Genomic DNA, 16,729 nt, shown 5'->3' with positions numbered 1-16,729 from the left:
GGTAGCGTGGCGGTGTTGCCAAAAAGAAGAGGGGGTAAAAAACGACGTGTTTACGCAGAAAGGCAGTGGAGGAAGGAAGGAAGAATGACATGAGTAAATACATATATATATGAAGGAAAAGTAATCCGTTGTTGCTCTTGTCGTCCTTTGCTTTCCTCCGCTGTGTCGACACCAACGCATACGAGGCCGCTTCGTACTTCTCACTCATCACAAACACGACGCACCGCCAGACACACACACAGAGGGAAAAAAGGCAGCTATGCGCAGAGAGTGAAGGCGGTGCGAGGGAGCTCCCTGGAACGCTCTGATTTCGGGTTGAAGATGAAGATCCTTCGCACAGCGTGATGTCGCCAACTTCCTTTTCCCCTTTCTGCTTTTCACGCACTGCGCACCATCTAAGAATGGACTTATCAGACTCAAAAGAACGGAAACGAAATGGTGGAAACGGCGTTTTTCTTCTTCTTCTTCCGCTACGGTGATCACTACGCGGACGCTGAGTTCCGCTGAGCACACCGAAGCTACGCCGATCAGCACACACACAACACACAGCGGTCAGCAAGTTTTAAGAACGAGGTGAAGAAGAGGATACAATGAAAAAAAGGTCTAGTAGAAACCGATGCTCACATTCCCGCCTACAATGATGAAAGGAAAAGCGCGTCCGAAAAGGATTGTTTTCTATATCTATTCATAAAGGAACGCGAGGAGCAGATGAGTAGCGAGAAAATATCTGAAAATCTGGCAATCTGAAGACGATCCAATACGACCGACTCCCTCACTAGAGTCGGACAGGCTAGAAGAAAAAAAAAGGGTTCTCAGCCGGTGGTGTATTCAATCAGCGCGGGCGTGTCTGCTGCTGCCGTTCTTCGTGGAGCCAAAGCGATGGCTATGGCGGTGGTGCGCGTGTTGCGCGCTGAGGCCGCCTCGCGGGTCGGCATTCGTCCGAGTCGGTGGCGCGTCTGCAGGCCCGTCACCAGCAACGACCACGTAAGCGTCATCCCCGCCACTCGCACGGCGCAACGCAGGCGCCCTCTTGTCCCCCACACCGGACCCTCCTGCCTGACCCGACGCAAAGCGCGACGTGCTGTTCATCCTTACCCGAGGCTCGTCCACCTCTCTGCGGTGCTGGGAGACCGCAGTCGACGACGACGCCGGCGGCGGCATCAGCTGCACATCACCAGACGCACGTGTAATGCGCAGCACCTCAATGCCAGAGGCGTGACGCGGGTAGCTCGCCTCCGTCGATGCCGCAGTAGTGGTAGCAGCAGTAGCAGCGGTAGGAGACATGCGATGAGTGCTGTTGTAGGGAGAGATGGTGGAGTAAAGAGGCTGCTGCTGCTGCGACGTCTGCGGCGAAGGGGCGGCACTCGAGCTGACCTGCCAGTCTTGCGACCGCGACGGCAGCATCCCGGCTGGCATGGTGCTCGCCTCGCTATGCACCGACTCGGAGTCCTCCCGACCAGCACGCACAGGTGACACGTCGTCGCGGACGCGTGGTATACTCGAACGGACACGAGAGCTGACAGGGGCCTCTGCGACACGGCTCTGCTGTGGTGAGGATAACGATAATGACGGTGGCTGCTGCTGCCTTTGAGTAGCAGAGGAAGGCGGCATCGTTGCTGCTGTTGGTGTCGCCCTCAGCGACGGCACCGGTGGGGCTTCTAGCGGTGCGGCCGTCGCAGTGGAGAAGGGCGGGGTCACCGTCTCGGGAGAGGCGCGGACGCTGGCGTGAGGCTGTCGCGCTAGACCTGTGGTGTGCCGCGGTGGTGGCTCTACGATGCCTCCTGCGGCCGTCCTCGATGTTGGAGTGGCTACGGTTGTCGCAGGAGTCGTGAATGGCGGTTGCTGCTGCTGCTGCTGCGCCTGTTGCACCGCAGTGCGACGACCTTGTTCAACCACCACCTGCGCCGTGGCTGCCACAGGTGGCAGGTCTGGCAGCGCTTCCTTCTTCGCTGCTACGAAAGTGGCTACTGAGGCAACCTGCGGACGCCCCTTCAACGCCGCTCCTGACCCATGAAAGCTGGAGGAGACAAGAGAGCTTTGGGTGGGCGTGGTGGCAGCGGCGCCGTTGCCGGGTCCCGGTGCGGCGGAAGAGGAGGGAGAGACGCCAGTACCAGCGCCATCCCTCTCCCGCCGCCACTCGCCACCAGCCGTGCTGCCCGACACGCCGTCCTCATCTACGAAACGCACCTTACTGGAGCTGCGCAAACGGCCAAGGCTGGTGCGGGAGGGCGAGTTCCCTCCGTTTGCGGACGACGCCACGGAGCCGTAGTGCGAGGGGGAGCTCTGCCGGGACAAGCCAGCGCGACCACCACCACCTCCGACCAATGCCGCAGCAGCCGCATCACCTGCTCCAAGAGCACTGCCGGAGAGGAGCAACGAGGCGGGTGATGTCGGCGCGACGTGGACGGCCGAGAGCGGCAACGCCGTCCGCACCTTCCTGCTGCCCTCCTCACTACTCCCTCTCGTTTGGCGGTGCAGCGCAGTCGACTCCGGCCGCGGCGGCCGCTGATATGCGCTCGTCGTGTGCGCCGGTGGGGCCTCTCGCTTCCCAAAGAACAGCTGTGGCACGCCTTTCGTCACGGTGCTGGACGTGCGTCTGCTGTTGTCGCTGCCGTAGCCCGGTGGGGCCGCAAGAAGTGACGGTGGCGTCGCCGTGACGGGCAGCGGCGATCGTCCATTGACAGCCGGTGCACTGCCCGACCGCCCCTTCGCCCGCGACGGCGACGGCTCCTTCACCTTGTGACTGCCCTTGCGGAAGAGCTCAATGCGCTTCGTAGCAGAAGACGTCGATGTGTAGCGGTGCTGGTGTGGCTGCCTCTGCTGCTGCTGCTGCTGGGCAGCCGTGGCAGCATGCGCAAGGTGCGTCGAGTCCAATGGAGGGACTCGCGGCTTCGAAGACGGATGTTGGTAGCGTGGGGGGCGGTCCGACGGTACAATCGGTGCCACCGCCACCTCCGCTGCTTCGTCGAGGTCACTGCGTTGGGCGGAGCTGAGGTCCTTTGATGGCGGTGCGGCCTCCGACTCGAAGCCCGTCAGTCGGAGAGGGCTGAAGACATGACTCCGGTACGGTGTCCCGATGGAAGGTCGCTCCCTGCCTTCCGAAAGCGCCGCTGATGGAACCAAAGAAGGTGGGGTGGAGGGACTCCGCCTCCGTGGACTTTTCAGTCGCCACTGCTGCTGCTGCTGCTGCTGCTGCTGTGCCACCGATGCTGGATGAGGTGACTCCCGCAGCGGTGATGATGCCGCGGTAGTAATGGTAGTGACAGTGGTGGGCGCACACGTGTTAGACGGCCGAGTCGGGGTGGGCTTACGTTGAGAGTCGAAGAAATACTGCTTTGCGGATCCGCGGGTGATTGCCGCTGCCGTCGGTGCAGTCTCAGCTGTCCTGTTAACATCCTGAGACTTCATCGAGGATCGCATGGGAGACTTGGCAAGCAGCAGCTGTCGTTCTCGCTGCCGCTCGTGCTGGAGTGAGGGGGGGTCCTGACCTACGTCTGGTTGCGCAACGCGGCGGCTCGGCACGTCCACCACCCGTTCTGGGGAGTTGCGTGGCTGAGGCGGGCTCGGAGACTGCGTAAACGCGGGCACCTCCACCGCTGCCGCCTCATTCACCCGTGCGTCGAGTGGCGTCCCTGCCGCAGTGAGGTCGGTTGCCTCGACCGCGATTACCGCCGCAGGGGACGGCACCTCGACCACCTCGTGGTAACGCCCGCCGGCTCGACTGAAGGGATTCGGTGCCTCCGTAACATCAGACATTTCGTGCTCTACCGGCAGGAAGTGCTCGACGAAGGGGATTGGCCTTGCCGGGGTGATGGGGCTCGCCGGAGCTCGAGTACGTGGTTTATTTGTCCACGTCGCCGCTGGAGCTGCAACAGTCGAAGCGGCCAGAGGAGCAGTATGCGAGCGTGGTTGTTTGGAATGCTTACGTGGGGGAGATGATCTCTTCGCCTTCTTACTACCACCAGCACCTATTAAAAATATTCTTCTTCTCTCATGGTGCCTCGCCTCAACAGGCGGTAGCGTCGCATCGTTGCCCGCAACATGGTCGCCGTGATTGCCCTTGCGAGTCGTCGTCGCGCAGTTCGAGAGAGCCACCACCTCTGCCTCGGCCGCTCCGTCGCGTTGATGTGCCTCGTCATTGGTATCGTGACTGCCGTGGCGGGTGGTGAAGTTGTCTGGCGATGTCGCGAGTGCGTCGTCGGAGGGGCCGTCATCGCCGCCGTTGCGGTTCTCGTGCTGCTTCGACCGGCAGCGACAACGCCGCTGCGGCGGCGACGAGTGACGCGCACAGCAACACCAGGACAGTGCAAGGAGAAGCATGAGCAGAAGAAGTAGCAGACCCGAGACGCCGAGGGCGAGCCACCACCAGAAGTTGTGTCGACGTCCTGCAGGACCGCGGATGTCGGCGACGGTGGCCCCGCCGTCCGTTGTCGTGGCGGCGTGCGCGCAGGAATACGCGAGCAGTGCGCAGAGCGCAAGGTACGTCCGGAGCAGCGCGACAGGAATTTCACGCGGGTGTGGAGAACTTCGGAAGAGTAAAAAACGCGTTGCCCGATGCATCATCAACTGGGGGGAAGAGGAGGGGGAGGGGAGTGCTCTGTCTATTAGTTCTCTAATCGGTTTTAATATATATCAAAACAGGAAAAGAGAAAAGAAATGAACCAACGAGAGGGAGGTCGAAGAGACGTCTGCGAACTGCCTGCGTCGTTTCTGTAAGTGTGGGGATCGATCAAGCAAGTACGTAATCGCATAGGGCATGAGAAAGGGGATGGATGGAGGGAGGGGGGGGGAGAAGTAGAAAGGAAGGTCTTCTAATGAGAAACAAGAACAAGGAGTAGTACAAGGAATATATATATATATATATATATGCGCAATGAAGAAAAGAATACGATGAAAGAAGGGGGCGAACAACACCGTCGAGCAAGACAAGGCAGAAGGAAAACGAAGCTGCCGGGCAGAAGAAACTTCAGAGTTGTAATGCATATATAGTGTGTGTATATGTATGTACACGTGCGATGCCTCGTGGTGAGAAGAAAGAAGAAAGAAGAGAGGGAGAAAGAAAAGTGCGGCTTTTAAAACTCGTTCTCTGCTGTTCTCGCCCCGAGAATAATCGCGGTTCAAGGCACAACAGCGCTTGGACTCCTGTAAGCACGTGCACCGTGTTGAACCGCCAAGTAAGGGGACTCCTCGCGTGTCCACGCCTCCCTAAAAAGAAAAACAAGAAACCAAAAAGGGGACGGCAGGAAATAAAATTTCTCCTCCGTCTCCGCCACCTTCTCCCAGCGAGTATCACCGAAGGAGAGGGTTACCAATACACACACACACAGAGAGAGAGAGAGAAGAAGGACAAACGGCTGCTCAGGTGTGAAGGAGAACAACGACGCCTCTTTCAACTGTGCGTTGGCGAAATCAAAAGCTTGATATACATATAAATGTGGGTTTGTGTGGGAGTGTGAGCGTGGGCGTTCACGGGCAGTTGTTGGTACCAAGGAAGGAGAGAGGAAAAGGAGTGGGACAGACACGAGAAAGATGAGGAGCGCGTCACCGAAGAATCACTTGAGTCGCAATACGAAAACCCCCCACGTGGGAAAGAGAGCAGGGGGGAGGGGTGGATTCGCCGGTACATGCACAGCTGAAGGCACAGCCGTGCTGACGTCACGACGGCCACGCATGCCAAAAACAACACAAAGGCCAACAACTCGTCGTGACACCGTTACTATTATTAGTAGTAGCGTTTTGCGGTTGCCTTAGAGTGTCAAGACGCGTGCTTCCACAACAGTATGCAGGACGAGTTCTTCTCATCTTCCTTTCGCCTATTTATGGACGTAAGGCTCCCTTGGCTTTAATGGATATTTCTACTACCTGGCTTCGTTGGCTGAATCAAGCACCGGCACCTTGCATTACGTGCCGCATCATATACAGATAGACAAGTGTTGCTGCTGTTGGTGGGCAATCTTCTACCGCGCGCACACACACACATATATATGAACACAGACACACATAGACACGCACAGAGGATGCGAGAGACAGATGAGTAAAATGAAAAGGGAAAAGAAAGGAAAGGAAAGGATGAACTACAAACTACAGAGGGCGTTCTCATTCTCCCTCCCTCCCACGCTAGCTGAGCGTGCTCTACTCCTTCACAGAGACGTATGTTTGCTTCTGTTTGTTGTACATCGGGTTGCTGCGTGCACGAGAGCAGAGGCGCGAGCCAGTTGCGTCGCAGCCGAGTGCCTTCTCCGCAATAGGAGTCATTCATAATAACAACAATAATAACAATAGTGTACATATCTCGAACGCGTAAATCATTAATAATAATAATAATAATAACATGTAAGCTACGCGAAACTCACAAACGAAAAGGGAAACAACAGCGCGGCTATCTTGAAAAAAAAAAGAATGAAAGCGAAAAGAAGTTCAAGAAAGCCGCGCTCATTGGTGAACTCCACCACGGACAGTAGTGAAGTTCTTAACGCCTTGGAAAGGCAGCGGGGAGGGGGAGGGGGGGAGGGTGCAGTTTGGCAGATGTAATCTACGTAGCTACGTGCGTACACCACACATCCGTTTGGAACCGTGCAAGAGAGAGAGAGAGAGAAAGAGAGGGATGATGAGGGTAGAGCGAGCGCGACCCACACCTACGGTCATCAACGCGAGCAGAGAAAGAAAAATAAAAGACAGAGAGAAGAGCGAAAGAAGGTGTGTCGTGGGGAACGCAAAAGAGGGAAAAAGTTCCCCTCAGCACACACACACAGCTTGCGAGGGTGCAGTCAGCTCGACCGCGAAATGTAAACATCGAAAAGAGAAATAATAATAATCATCATCATCATCACCATCATCATCATCATCATCATCAAAATAATAATAATAATCATCATCATCATCACCATCATCATCATCATCATCATCACCATCATCATCATCAGAAAGAGAGAGAGAAACACATTAGTACAAGGGGTGAAAAGTAGAAGAAGAAGAAACGATGGATCCTCAAAAACAGCAAAAACATCAGAAGCAAGAGAAAAATTTCTAAAAAGAGAAAAGCATGACTTTAAAAAAAAACCGTCACCCCGACAAATACCAGAAAGAACAAGAAGACCGAAGGAGTGACAGCGGATTCCCGCAAACCACCGCGAAAGATAACCTTTCCTGAAAAAGGAAAACAACAAGAGAGTCACACAGAAATAAAAACACAAACATAAAACGACGACGTAGACGATGGAACGCACATCAGCGATTCAGTATGTTTCCTTAGGTTATATATATATATTGATTGAATGAGAGAAGAGAAGACGGAGAAGAAAAAAAAAGTATATTAATGGCCGGCGAGGTGCTGTGTCGCTGAAGACGCCGTGGACGACGACGTCGCCGTCGTGGAGGAGGCGTTCAACTGCGTTTTGGTGGGTGGATGCGGCAGCTGCGGCAGCGCCGGTGTCGCACGCGCTGATGGACTCTCCTTATTCTCCGTGTTCCCCACGTGCACCATCACCACACCTGCACGTGTTGGCGATGATAAGTTGGTAAAGGCGCGCCAACGCGGTGTGGCCGCCGCGTGCGAGGATGTCGACCCCGTCGTGGACGCCGTGCTCGTCGTGGTAGACGACGCGTCGACGCGCGGCAAACGCTGCCGCTGCGCCGAAGTGCCCGAGTTGCTGTTGGTGGACACGGTGGTGCGTGTCGTGGTGCTGCTGCTGGTGGTCGACGCGCTGGGCGTCCGACCCGCTCGGGGCGAGGGTGGCAACGGGGGAGACGGCACAACGGCTTCCCCGGCACGCCGACCCCGACCGCCGCCAGCAGCTGCACGACCGCCACGATGCCCATTCGGGGAGGTGACCTGCCGAAGAGGAAGGGCCGTCGGCGGGACGTCCGACGTGAGCACCGGTGTCTTGCCAGCACCGGCGGAGGCCGTGTGATTCTGCGCCCCCACCGACACGCCACCGCCACCGCCGTTGTTGTGGGCCGCTCCGGTCTCGGCGGCGTCCAGCAGCGACGGAGTGGCGAGAGGCGTGTGGCGCATCGGGAACGCGCTCAGCATCATCAGCGTGCGGTTCTCATCCGTCGCGTTGGTTAATAAGGAGTCGTCCATGCCGCCAGACGCCCCGCCGCTCAGCGCCAGCGGCCCACTCACGCTGACGGCGCCGGTGACTGAGGTGAGACAAAAGTGCAGGTCCGGCGAGGCCGCGGTGCTCGTGATGGTGCTCTCCGTCTGGCTGGCCAGCTCCATCGAGGACATCATCGCGCAGTTCGGTAGCATGAAAGGCGTGGGGGTGGCGGTGGTGGGGACGGCGGGGCTGTCGTGATGGGACTTACCGGGACTTTTTGTGAGGCAGCCTGACGGGTGGGCCGGCCCCCCGCCCGGGGAGGTCTGTGCGAGGGAGAGTCGCGTGTTCGCAGCCAGGCGAGAGGCGGGCGGGGCGGTCAGCGATGACGCCTCTGCCACTTTGCTGCTGCCGCCACTTGGTCTCTGCACGGTGTTCGACGCCGCGCGCACGACATCCGAAGAGGGGGGTGAAGAGGGGGTGGCGTTGGTCGCTGCGCAGGTCTTCGCGGCAGCCGCGTGCGACGACAACGATGGCGATGCCGCCGCGGTAGCCTTCATCGTCGTTGCCTCGTCGACGTCGCCCACGCTGCTGCGCTGCACACTGATGACATGGGAAACACCGCCTGCACCGTTGTGATGACCACCATCATCCGCAGCAGGTGGGGAGCGCTCGGTCGGCGACGCCGTAGCAGCCGTCGCCTCCTGCTTGGCCGTTACGTCGCCATGACGCACGCCGTCCTCCGTCTCTGTGATGTCCGGCGCCACCGGCGAAAAGGCCAACAGTGGAGAACAACCTTCGCTTGTGTCGGAGAGCGCCGACTTCCTCCTCCGTGCGGAGGCGGCATCGTCGGAGGCGTCAGAGCTGCGTGTGGCACTGCCAGGCGCGGATGGCAGCCCGCCGGTCGGCGTGGACGTCTTCCGTGACGACTGCAGCGGCTGCCGACGCGGGCGTGCCTCACCCGTGGGCGAGGGCCGCTGCGGCTGTGCAGCGCACCCGCGTACTTCACCGGCGTCGTCTTTGTTGCTGGGTGTGCTTGCCGGGGGCACGGCTGCGGTGTGGTAGGGTGCGGAGGACCCGACAAGGGCAGCCACGGCAGCCGCCGGCGGGTTCGGGGGTAGTGGCGCTGCTGCTACTGCTGCTGTTTCGGGTGAGGTAGAAGCCTTCTCATTCGCCGCGGCGAGCCGTGACTGCAGCGACTGCCGACGACGCGCTGCCGCCGCGGCGGACTGCAGAGGCGACTGCACCATCCGCGGTGGTCCTTGCATGCAGTGTTGCTCCCCCGCGTCCTCAGGGGTGTCGTGACGGCGGAGGATGCAGCTCGAGGACGAGGTATCAACCACGTCGTAGCGGGCCGAGTCGGGGTTCTCAAAGATGGCGCTGCCTTCGTGCAGCTGCTGCCCGCCGGGTGGACTTCCGTTTTCGTCCACAAATGGACTTCTGAGAGACCGGCGGCGATCGCCTTTGCTACTGCCGCCGCGTGAGTCGGCGCGCTCGAGCGAGTCGGTAATGCTGTAGCGGGTGCGGCTCGCTTGTTGAAGGGCCGTCGCACCACTGAAGTTCATTCGATCCATGGAGTGCTGCGTCGGGTCTGAGCGGAGGGAGCTCACCCGCCGCGTTGACGCAGAAAACGACGTGAGGCCGGCGCGGGAGTGGCGTTTTTCAGCGGTGTTCGCGTCGACTGTGTTGATGCTATGTGACGACTTGAGGCCGGCAGCAGGCGCCTCCGCATCCTCCCTTTGCTGCTGCTGCTGCGGCGGCGGTGCCTCGACCTCTGAAGGAGCCGTCGCGTGCGCGAGGTTCGCCAGTGCGGTCAGCTGTCGACCCCCCACAGCAGGCGCCGGCGAGGCGAACTTTCCAGACGGGAACGAGAAGGACAGGGAGGAGTCGAAATTTGCTGCGTGGGCCCCGCTCCTCTCCTTCACGGCCGCCGCCTTCCTCGGCGTCGTCGCGCCCTTCCGGTGCGAATGCCCGTACAGTAAAATGGGGCTGCTGTTGGTGCTGCTGCCCTCGCAGCTGACGTCGTCATCGTCGCTCTCGGACGCGATAAACAGTACGCCGGAGAGGGTGCTCTCGTCTCGCAGCGCCTCCGACGACGACGGGGGCACAAGCAGCCGCAGCAACGGATGCTGTGCGTTGTCGCCGTCGGGCTCTGCTGTCGGAGAGGAGAGGCCGCCCCGTGCCTCGGCGGGTGAGTTCAAATCGGTAGGCGCCTCGCCACCGCCGCTGCTGACTTGGCCAATCGATGGGCCGCGGGTGTCGGTGTTGCCGCTTGGCACTCGTGCCCGAAGCTGCGGAGCATCGCCGTGCACCGCCTCGGCCTTCCCGGCCTGCGCAAACGTGGTGAAGATGGGCAGTTGTGACGGCAGATACGGCAGCGTGTGTGCGATGACAGACGCCACACTCGAGGAGTAGTTCGTGTTGTTCGGCGCGTCAATGCTCAGTAGGCTCCCCAGCCTAACCAGTTGCAGCTGTGCGCCTGGCGACGGTGAGGACGGAGGTGCAGAAGAAAGGGGAGGGGACGACCCATGCGGACCGCGTGGGCCGGCTCCTTGCGGATGTCCTGGGCAGTGCGCGGAGAAAGTTGCGTTACTGTGCCAACGCGCGATCGGTTGCTGCTGGTCCCGCTGCCCACTGGTGCCTTGGCCACCGCTGCCGTTTGCTGTGTTTGTCGCTTCTGCTGCAGTGGCGGTTGCCGCTCCTGTCGGTGGAGGAAGGGGCACCGCCTGCGCCGCCCGGGTAGCCCGCCAACTCGCGGTAGAGCCTCGCGGGTCGCCTTGCTTCTCGCCGTGGACGGATGGCACGCCCTCCGCAAAGTGCGACGAGGCGTGGCTCCGCGCGTGGCCGGCAGAGGCGTCATTCATCGCCGAAGGAGCCAGCAGGTGGGGTGGGTCGTGTTGCTGTAGCTGGGCAACGTTGTGGGAGATGTACTTCTGCAAGTGCCGCCACTCCGGGCCCCGTCGCAGCTCCGGCGGGACGTACAGGATGGACGAGGCGAGGGGGCTGTTACCGCTGCAGCTGGCGTTCGAGCTGCCGGTAACCGCGACATCCATCACCATCAACTCCGACACACCGCTGCTGCTGTGGGAATGGCTCGGGGCGTAAATACCGCGCCGCGGGGCTGCACCGGCGTCGGCCGAGGCCGGCACACCACCCGCGGTGCTGTTGGGTGCCGCTGACAGGCTGCCCACGAGCCGGCTTCGTGCGCCGCTGCCGCTGGTGGTGAGAGACGTGGCCGGCGGGGCGGGGATGGCGGTGTTGCTGCCGGTGTACGACAACGTGCGGGTGTGGCGTGTCGCGCCGCGGGCCGACGGGGCGGGTGGTGGCGACGGCGCCGCGGGCATGGTGGCGGCGGCGGTGGCGGTGGGCGATGACGGAGCAGCAGACGCGTCCGCCAACCTGGCACCGCTGCCCTCCCCACCAGTGCGGATGTTGCTGGACTTTTCACCATCGCCGCTCTGCGAATCTGTGTTCGCGTGCAGGGGCGGTGGCGGGGAACGAGCCGGCGGTGGGGACGGGGACGGGTCGCGGCTGCCATCCAGCGACAGAGGCGGGGCTGCACCGCTGCCGCGCCTGCCGACGGTCAAGGGCAGGCTGTCATGCAGCTGCAGCGCCGCAAACCCACTCGTCATCGTGAAGAGCGCGGGCGCGGCTTCGCAGGATAGGAGGATCGGCGGAGGGGAGGAAGATCGACTCGGTCGCGGACGGGACGGGAAGCCGCCGCCAGCGGCCAGCTGGGCATTCAGTGGTGCGTTCGCTGCGGTCACCGCCGTTGCAGCAGCTGCACCTGGAGCCGCAGTCACCACACCGTGACCACCGCCGCCGCTGCTGGCGCGGCCATTATTGCTGTCAAACGAGGTGGAGTTCAACAGAATCGACAGCGAGACGGGCGACAACACCGCGGCCGTCGTCGCGGACGAGCGAATCGACGCCGCGTTCCGGGTCGGGTGGGGGCCGAGGTGCGCGCTGCGGAGAATCGATTTCGCATGAGACTCCCCGTGCTGAGAGGCGGGTGGAGTACGCTGCGCAGTGGCGAGGTCAGGACTCAGAGCCGCAGCAGGAGCAGCTGTGGAGGTGGTCGTCGCGGCGGCGGCTCGCTTGTCGGCGGGCTCCACGGCGTCTGCGCCAACGTCTTTCCCCGGCAGTTGTGCATGTTCGCCCTCCCCACTCGACAACATGGAGAAGTCCATGAAGCTTATCGTGGACGGCGCAAACTCCGGTGAAACGGCGGAGGACACCCAGCCCAACGATGGCGCACCGCCGTCGCCGTCGCCTTCCGCGGAGGGTAGAATAGCGGCCAACCAGTTCTCGTCGCTGCTGAAGCTGCGCCGCGAGCCGGCGATGCTCTGCACAGCACTGAGGAAGCTTTTATTCAACGATTTGCGTGGCGCGTCCTGGGGATTCATCGCGCATTCCAGCCCACGCGCTGACGGCTCGAGCTGCCTCTGGTGCGGAGGCGGCGAACACTCCTGGGGATTCAGTTGGGGTTCAAGGGGCAAAGACGCACCGTCCCCGCTGCTGCCGGTAGATACGAGCGAGGCACGAAGATTCCGTATCGGTGACATGGCCCTCATCAACGGCGGCAGCTGTCTTGACTCCTCCGCAGGGAAGGAAGGTTCCACGTCCATCAGCACCACCTGCCCCGTGCGACGGCCCTCCGCCGAGGTCGATGACTGCTGACGCTGCAGCCCTTGCTTCGACTTGCCGGCAGACCGACGTCCACCGCCGCCGCTGCCGCTGCCACTCGTGTTGTCGCCAGCCACACTGCTGCTCCTGCTGCTGCCGCCGCTGCTGCTGGTCGGGCCAAACTTACGGCTGCTAAAGCCTCGTCGGACGCCCTGCGAAGAGGTCGGCGAGCTGCCGGTAGTCTGCGGGAGCAGCGGCGATGAACCGGACGGAGCGCGTAGCAGGTTACCTGCACTTGCACCGTGGTGCGGATGCAGGCTGCCGTTGAGGCTTGGCATCGACGAGGTCCACTTTCGCTTGGAGGTGGAGCAGAGCGACCAGCGGCTAGGCGCGTTGGCGGGTGGCACCGCAGCGGTGGCGGTGGTAACGGTGCCGGCGTTGATGGGCTCAAGCCCGATCGCCGTCCCCGCCTGTGGAGCGGCGCAGCGCCAGAAGGAGCCTGCGGTGGTGCTGATGAGGGAGTGGAAGCCAAGTACTGAGGCCCTAGCCCCTGTTCCCGTTCCTGTTGTTGCTGCTGCTGCTGCGGTGGCGGCGGCGGTTGCTTCCTCACTATTCGCATTCAGGAGCGGCGCATCCATCGGCATTGACAGGTGAAGGGCGCTCGTGAAGACGCGCTTACGTGGCTGCTCAGCCGAGCCCGGCAACAACCCGCAGGCGACGCCGCTCTGCGGCGCTGCGGCAGCGGAGACGACCGCCATGCCGCTTGCCGTGGCGGGCGCAGAGAGCGGCACCCGCAGCGAGGTCAGGTGCCCAGAGGGTGGAAGCAACGCCTGCGCTGCCGTCATCCACGTCGCGGCGATGCCCGCGCTGAACGCGCCGCGTGCCCGCGCAGGCGACTCGGACGTGCCCGACCTTGGCAGCGCCGTGGTATTGGGGGGCATCGACACTTCGGAGAGAGAGGTCGCGGCGCCGCTTGCGGTGTCATTGCCGTCATCGGCGGAGACGTCGGTGGAGGGAAACAGCGAGACAAGCGGGGTAGTGGGGGGTGCCTGCGTCTCGGCCACCCGTGCGCGGTGCATTCCTGCAGACTTGAGCTTCGCAGCACCAGGGTGCGAGCCGCAGTCGTCGTCCGACGCTCGTGGCGGCAGCGGCACCGGCAGCGGCGCTGACGACGACGTCGCGTGCCCCATTCCATTCGGTGCTGCGCCAGTGAACAGTTGGTAGGTCGCCTGACCTTGGCCGGCGTAGAGGGGTGCGGTGGGCGCCGCGTTGATGCTTTGGTGTGCCTGCAGTGCGTCAAAAAGGCCGTGACCGCCGCACGGGCGGTGCGAAGGAGGCTGCTGCGGTTGTTGCTGCACTGGTGGCGGAATGAGGGCGGGGATGTCACGTTCTCCGCCGGCTTTTGCTGCCGTGATCATCCAGGAGATGTTGCTCGCTGTGCGCGGCTTGTTCTGCAGGGCATTCATCGCACCTTTAAATACCTGTTGCGCGCTCTGGGAGGCGCGACGTGCGGTGCCGCTCGCGGCCGGCTTCTCGATGATCGTCATGCTCAGCAGGCTCTTCCGCCCCTTCGCGGCTCGCCCGGCGGCTGGCCGGTCTGATGATTTCAACGGTGAAGCGGAAGAGGAAGACGACAACAACGCTGAGGCGGACTGCGACGTGGGCTGGCTCAGCGCCAGGGGGGAGGCGTGGTCAAATACCATGTCCTCCTCATCGCCGGCGGACACAAGTCGGTCGACAGAGTGCCACGGCGTCGGAGCCTGGGTGCAGTCGCGCGACGCCATGAAGTTGCTGCTGCCGCTGGTCACAATGGAGTTCAGCGGGAAAGCCCGCAGCCCCTCCGCGTCCATCACGGCGTTGTCGAAGGAGGATCGTATTGAACCGCCTTTCGAGGAGCCTCTGGCTCTGCTGGACGGCGATGAGGTGCTCCGCGACTGCAGCAACGACTGGAAGCGAGATGTGAGCGCGACAAACTTGCTTGCCTTTTCTGGAGACGGCATCATCTCCTCACGGCTGTGCAGGACCGGCTGGGGTGGTAGGGTGTCTGCATCGCTTCTGTTCATGGATGCCTCACCGACGCTGTGGCCGTACTTCTCCGCTGACTTTTGGCGTCGCTTGGCGAAACGATCGCTGGACTGGCGCGGTGTGGCGGTCGGGGCCACGACGGCCGCATTGCTGAGGCTCGTCGAGCTATCCGTACTCCGTCTCGCCGTCCGTGAAGACGCACCAGATGGCACATCGAGTGCTGCTGCTGCTGCTGCTCCTGGTTCTTCTTCCTCGTTGATCTTCGCGACAAAGGTGGAGACGAGGGCGGGCAGAGCCTGTTGCTGTATCATGGAGTCCTTCTGTGGACTGGACGCACTGCTGTTGGTGACGGTGGTTGTGGTTGTCGTCGGCGGCGGCGGCGTCTTGTCCGGTGTTGCCGCCGTTGACGTCGCTCTCGTTGAGGGAGCAGCAGCGGCATTCGTGTGCGGGGACACCTCCGCTGCGGATGGCGCAGGGGACGCGACAGCACTCGACTTGCTCGACCCGTGATGCGACGTCGCTGACCAAAGCTTCGCCACGGTGTTCCCCAGCGAGTGCCTCCGCTTTTGTGAGCCGGTCGTGGAAGTCGCGCCGCTGTTTCGTGCGTCGCCATCGTCGGCCGTAATGACGGACAGCAACGCCGTCGCACTCCGCTCCCCGTTTCCATCGTCGTGGCGGTCGTGCTGCGACGGGAACTCCGCGAACGCCTGCGTGGCCGAGAAGGTCTTGTGCGACACACCAATGAAAGCCATGTTCGCCGTGCCGGGCGCGGTCTTGTTGCTGCTGCTGCTGCTGCCGCGCTGGGAGCTCTGGATATCGGTAGAATCGTGGAGGGGAGATTTCGAGCTGCGGCAATGCGCCCCCTGTGCGGGGTGTGCGGCGGACTGATTTAGCGGTTTGACGGCAGAGCTACGCTTTCGCGGTCGTTGCTTCAGCGGCGAAGCAACCCGCACAGCGTTTCTGGTCTCTTGTCGATGTGTCGGCGGCGCTGATGCCCCTTTCGGACTCGCGCTGTTCATCCCAGCAGCCCCACCGTTGCCGCGTGAGTTGACGGACGAGTCACTATTCATCGACTCGGTGCCCGGCCTCTGCGTGGTCGATACGGCCAGCGGGTCATTGCAGCGATTGCTGTTGCCGCTGCTGCTGTTGCTCGTCCTGCTCTCGTCCTTCGAGCTCCTCGGCCCTGTTGCATCGAAAGAGGGTTGTTGTAATTGCGGCTGCGGCTGCGGCGCGCGTGCGCGGCTTTTCAGCTGACTTTGTGTGGGGGAGTGCCACGGCTTGGACGGGTCCGTCTCCCGAGGTAGCGTCGAGTGCGAAGGCTTCGCAGAGAAGGTGGCAATGGACGGGTAGGCGTGCGGCTCGTTAGTGGTGTCGTTGGACCGCTGCCTCGCGGCATCATCCCCGTGCCCGGAGGAGCTGGCAGAGGACTGAGAGCAGGCGGCGGGCGGAGGAGGCAAAGGATCTGCATCGTGCTGCTGTTCCGGCTGCCGGTCGTCGTCACCGCTGTCCCCTCCTGCTGCCTCCACCGCCGCCGTCGCGACGGTCACGCCATGGGTGGAGTTGTGCGAGAGCGCGACGCTGCCCGTGTCGCTGCCCTTCAAGGGATTGCCCGGCGGCCGGGGTTTGGGGGACGAGGGACGCGATGGCACCACCGGCCCAGCAGCAGTCGCAGCAGGAGCGGCCACATCCTCATCGCTCTTCGCATCTAGCATGGACATCAGCAAATCGTCCACAGAGAGCGAGACCGGTGAGGCAGAGGACTTCATCTTGTGCGGCCGCGGTGGTGCACCACCGCTGGCAGCAGCTGCTGGCGTCGTGGTGTTGGTCATCGTCGTCGTCGTCTTGCCACCTCCCCCGCTGCGTCCTGTGGAAGGCGACATCCCCGCCGCGATGCGGGGCGGAGAGCAAACAACACCGTCGGTGCTGCTGCCCGCACGTGGGTTTGCGATGGGCGGGTTCAGCGGGGTGCGCGACACGGAATTGCATGAGTTTGACACAAAGCGCTGCGTGTGGAGGGACGTGCCGAAGCAGATGGAGGCGTC

At 62.1% G+C, this 16,729-nt stretch overlaps 2 protein-coding genes across 2 annotated transcripts; both read right to left on the bottom strand.

Annotated features, from left to right (window-relative positions):
* Positions 1-828: 828 nt before the first annotated feature.
* ABB37_01945 (hypothetical protein) lies at positions 829-5,418 on the bottom strand (the record flags this gene model as incomplete). Its single annotated transcript, XM_015798650.1, has 1 exon — positions 829-5,418. Exon 1 carries the CDS (start codon positions 4,561-4,563, stop codon positions 829-831), a length of 3,735 nt encoding a protein of 1,244 aa, XP_015662128.1. The 5' UTR covers positions 4,564-5,418.
* Positions 5,419-7,312: 1,894 nt separating this feature from the next.
* Positions 7,313-16,567, bottom strand: ABB37_01944 (hypothetical protein; the record flags this gene model as incomplete). Its single annotated transcript, XM_015798649.1, has 1 exon — positions 7,313-16,567. The coding sequence occupies one exon, from the start codon at positions 16,565-16,567 to the stop codon at positions 7,313-7,315; it is 9,255 nt and encodes a 3,084-aa protein (XP_015662127.1).
* Positions 16,568-16,729: the final 162 nt, after the last annotated feature.

The sequence above is a fragment of the Leptomonas pyrrhocoris genome (assembly GCF_001293395.1).
Source record: "Leptomonas pyrrhocoris isolate H10 chromosome Unknown, whole genome shotgun sequence".
NCBI lineage: Eukaryota > Euglenozoa > Kinetoplastea > Trypanosomatida > Trypanosomatidae > Leptomonas > Leptomonas pyrrhocoris.
The sequence above is the reverse complement of the archived record's forward strand: the minus strand, read 5'-3'. Positions and strand labels throughout refer to the sequence as shown.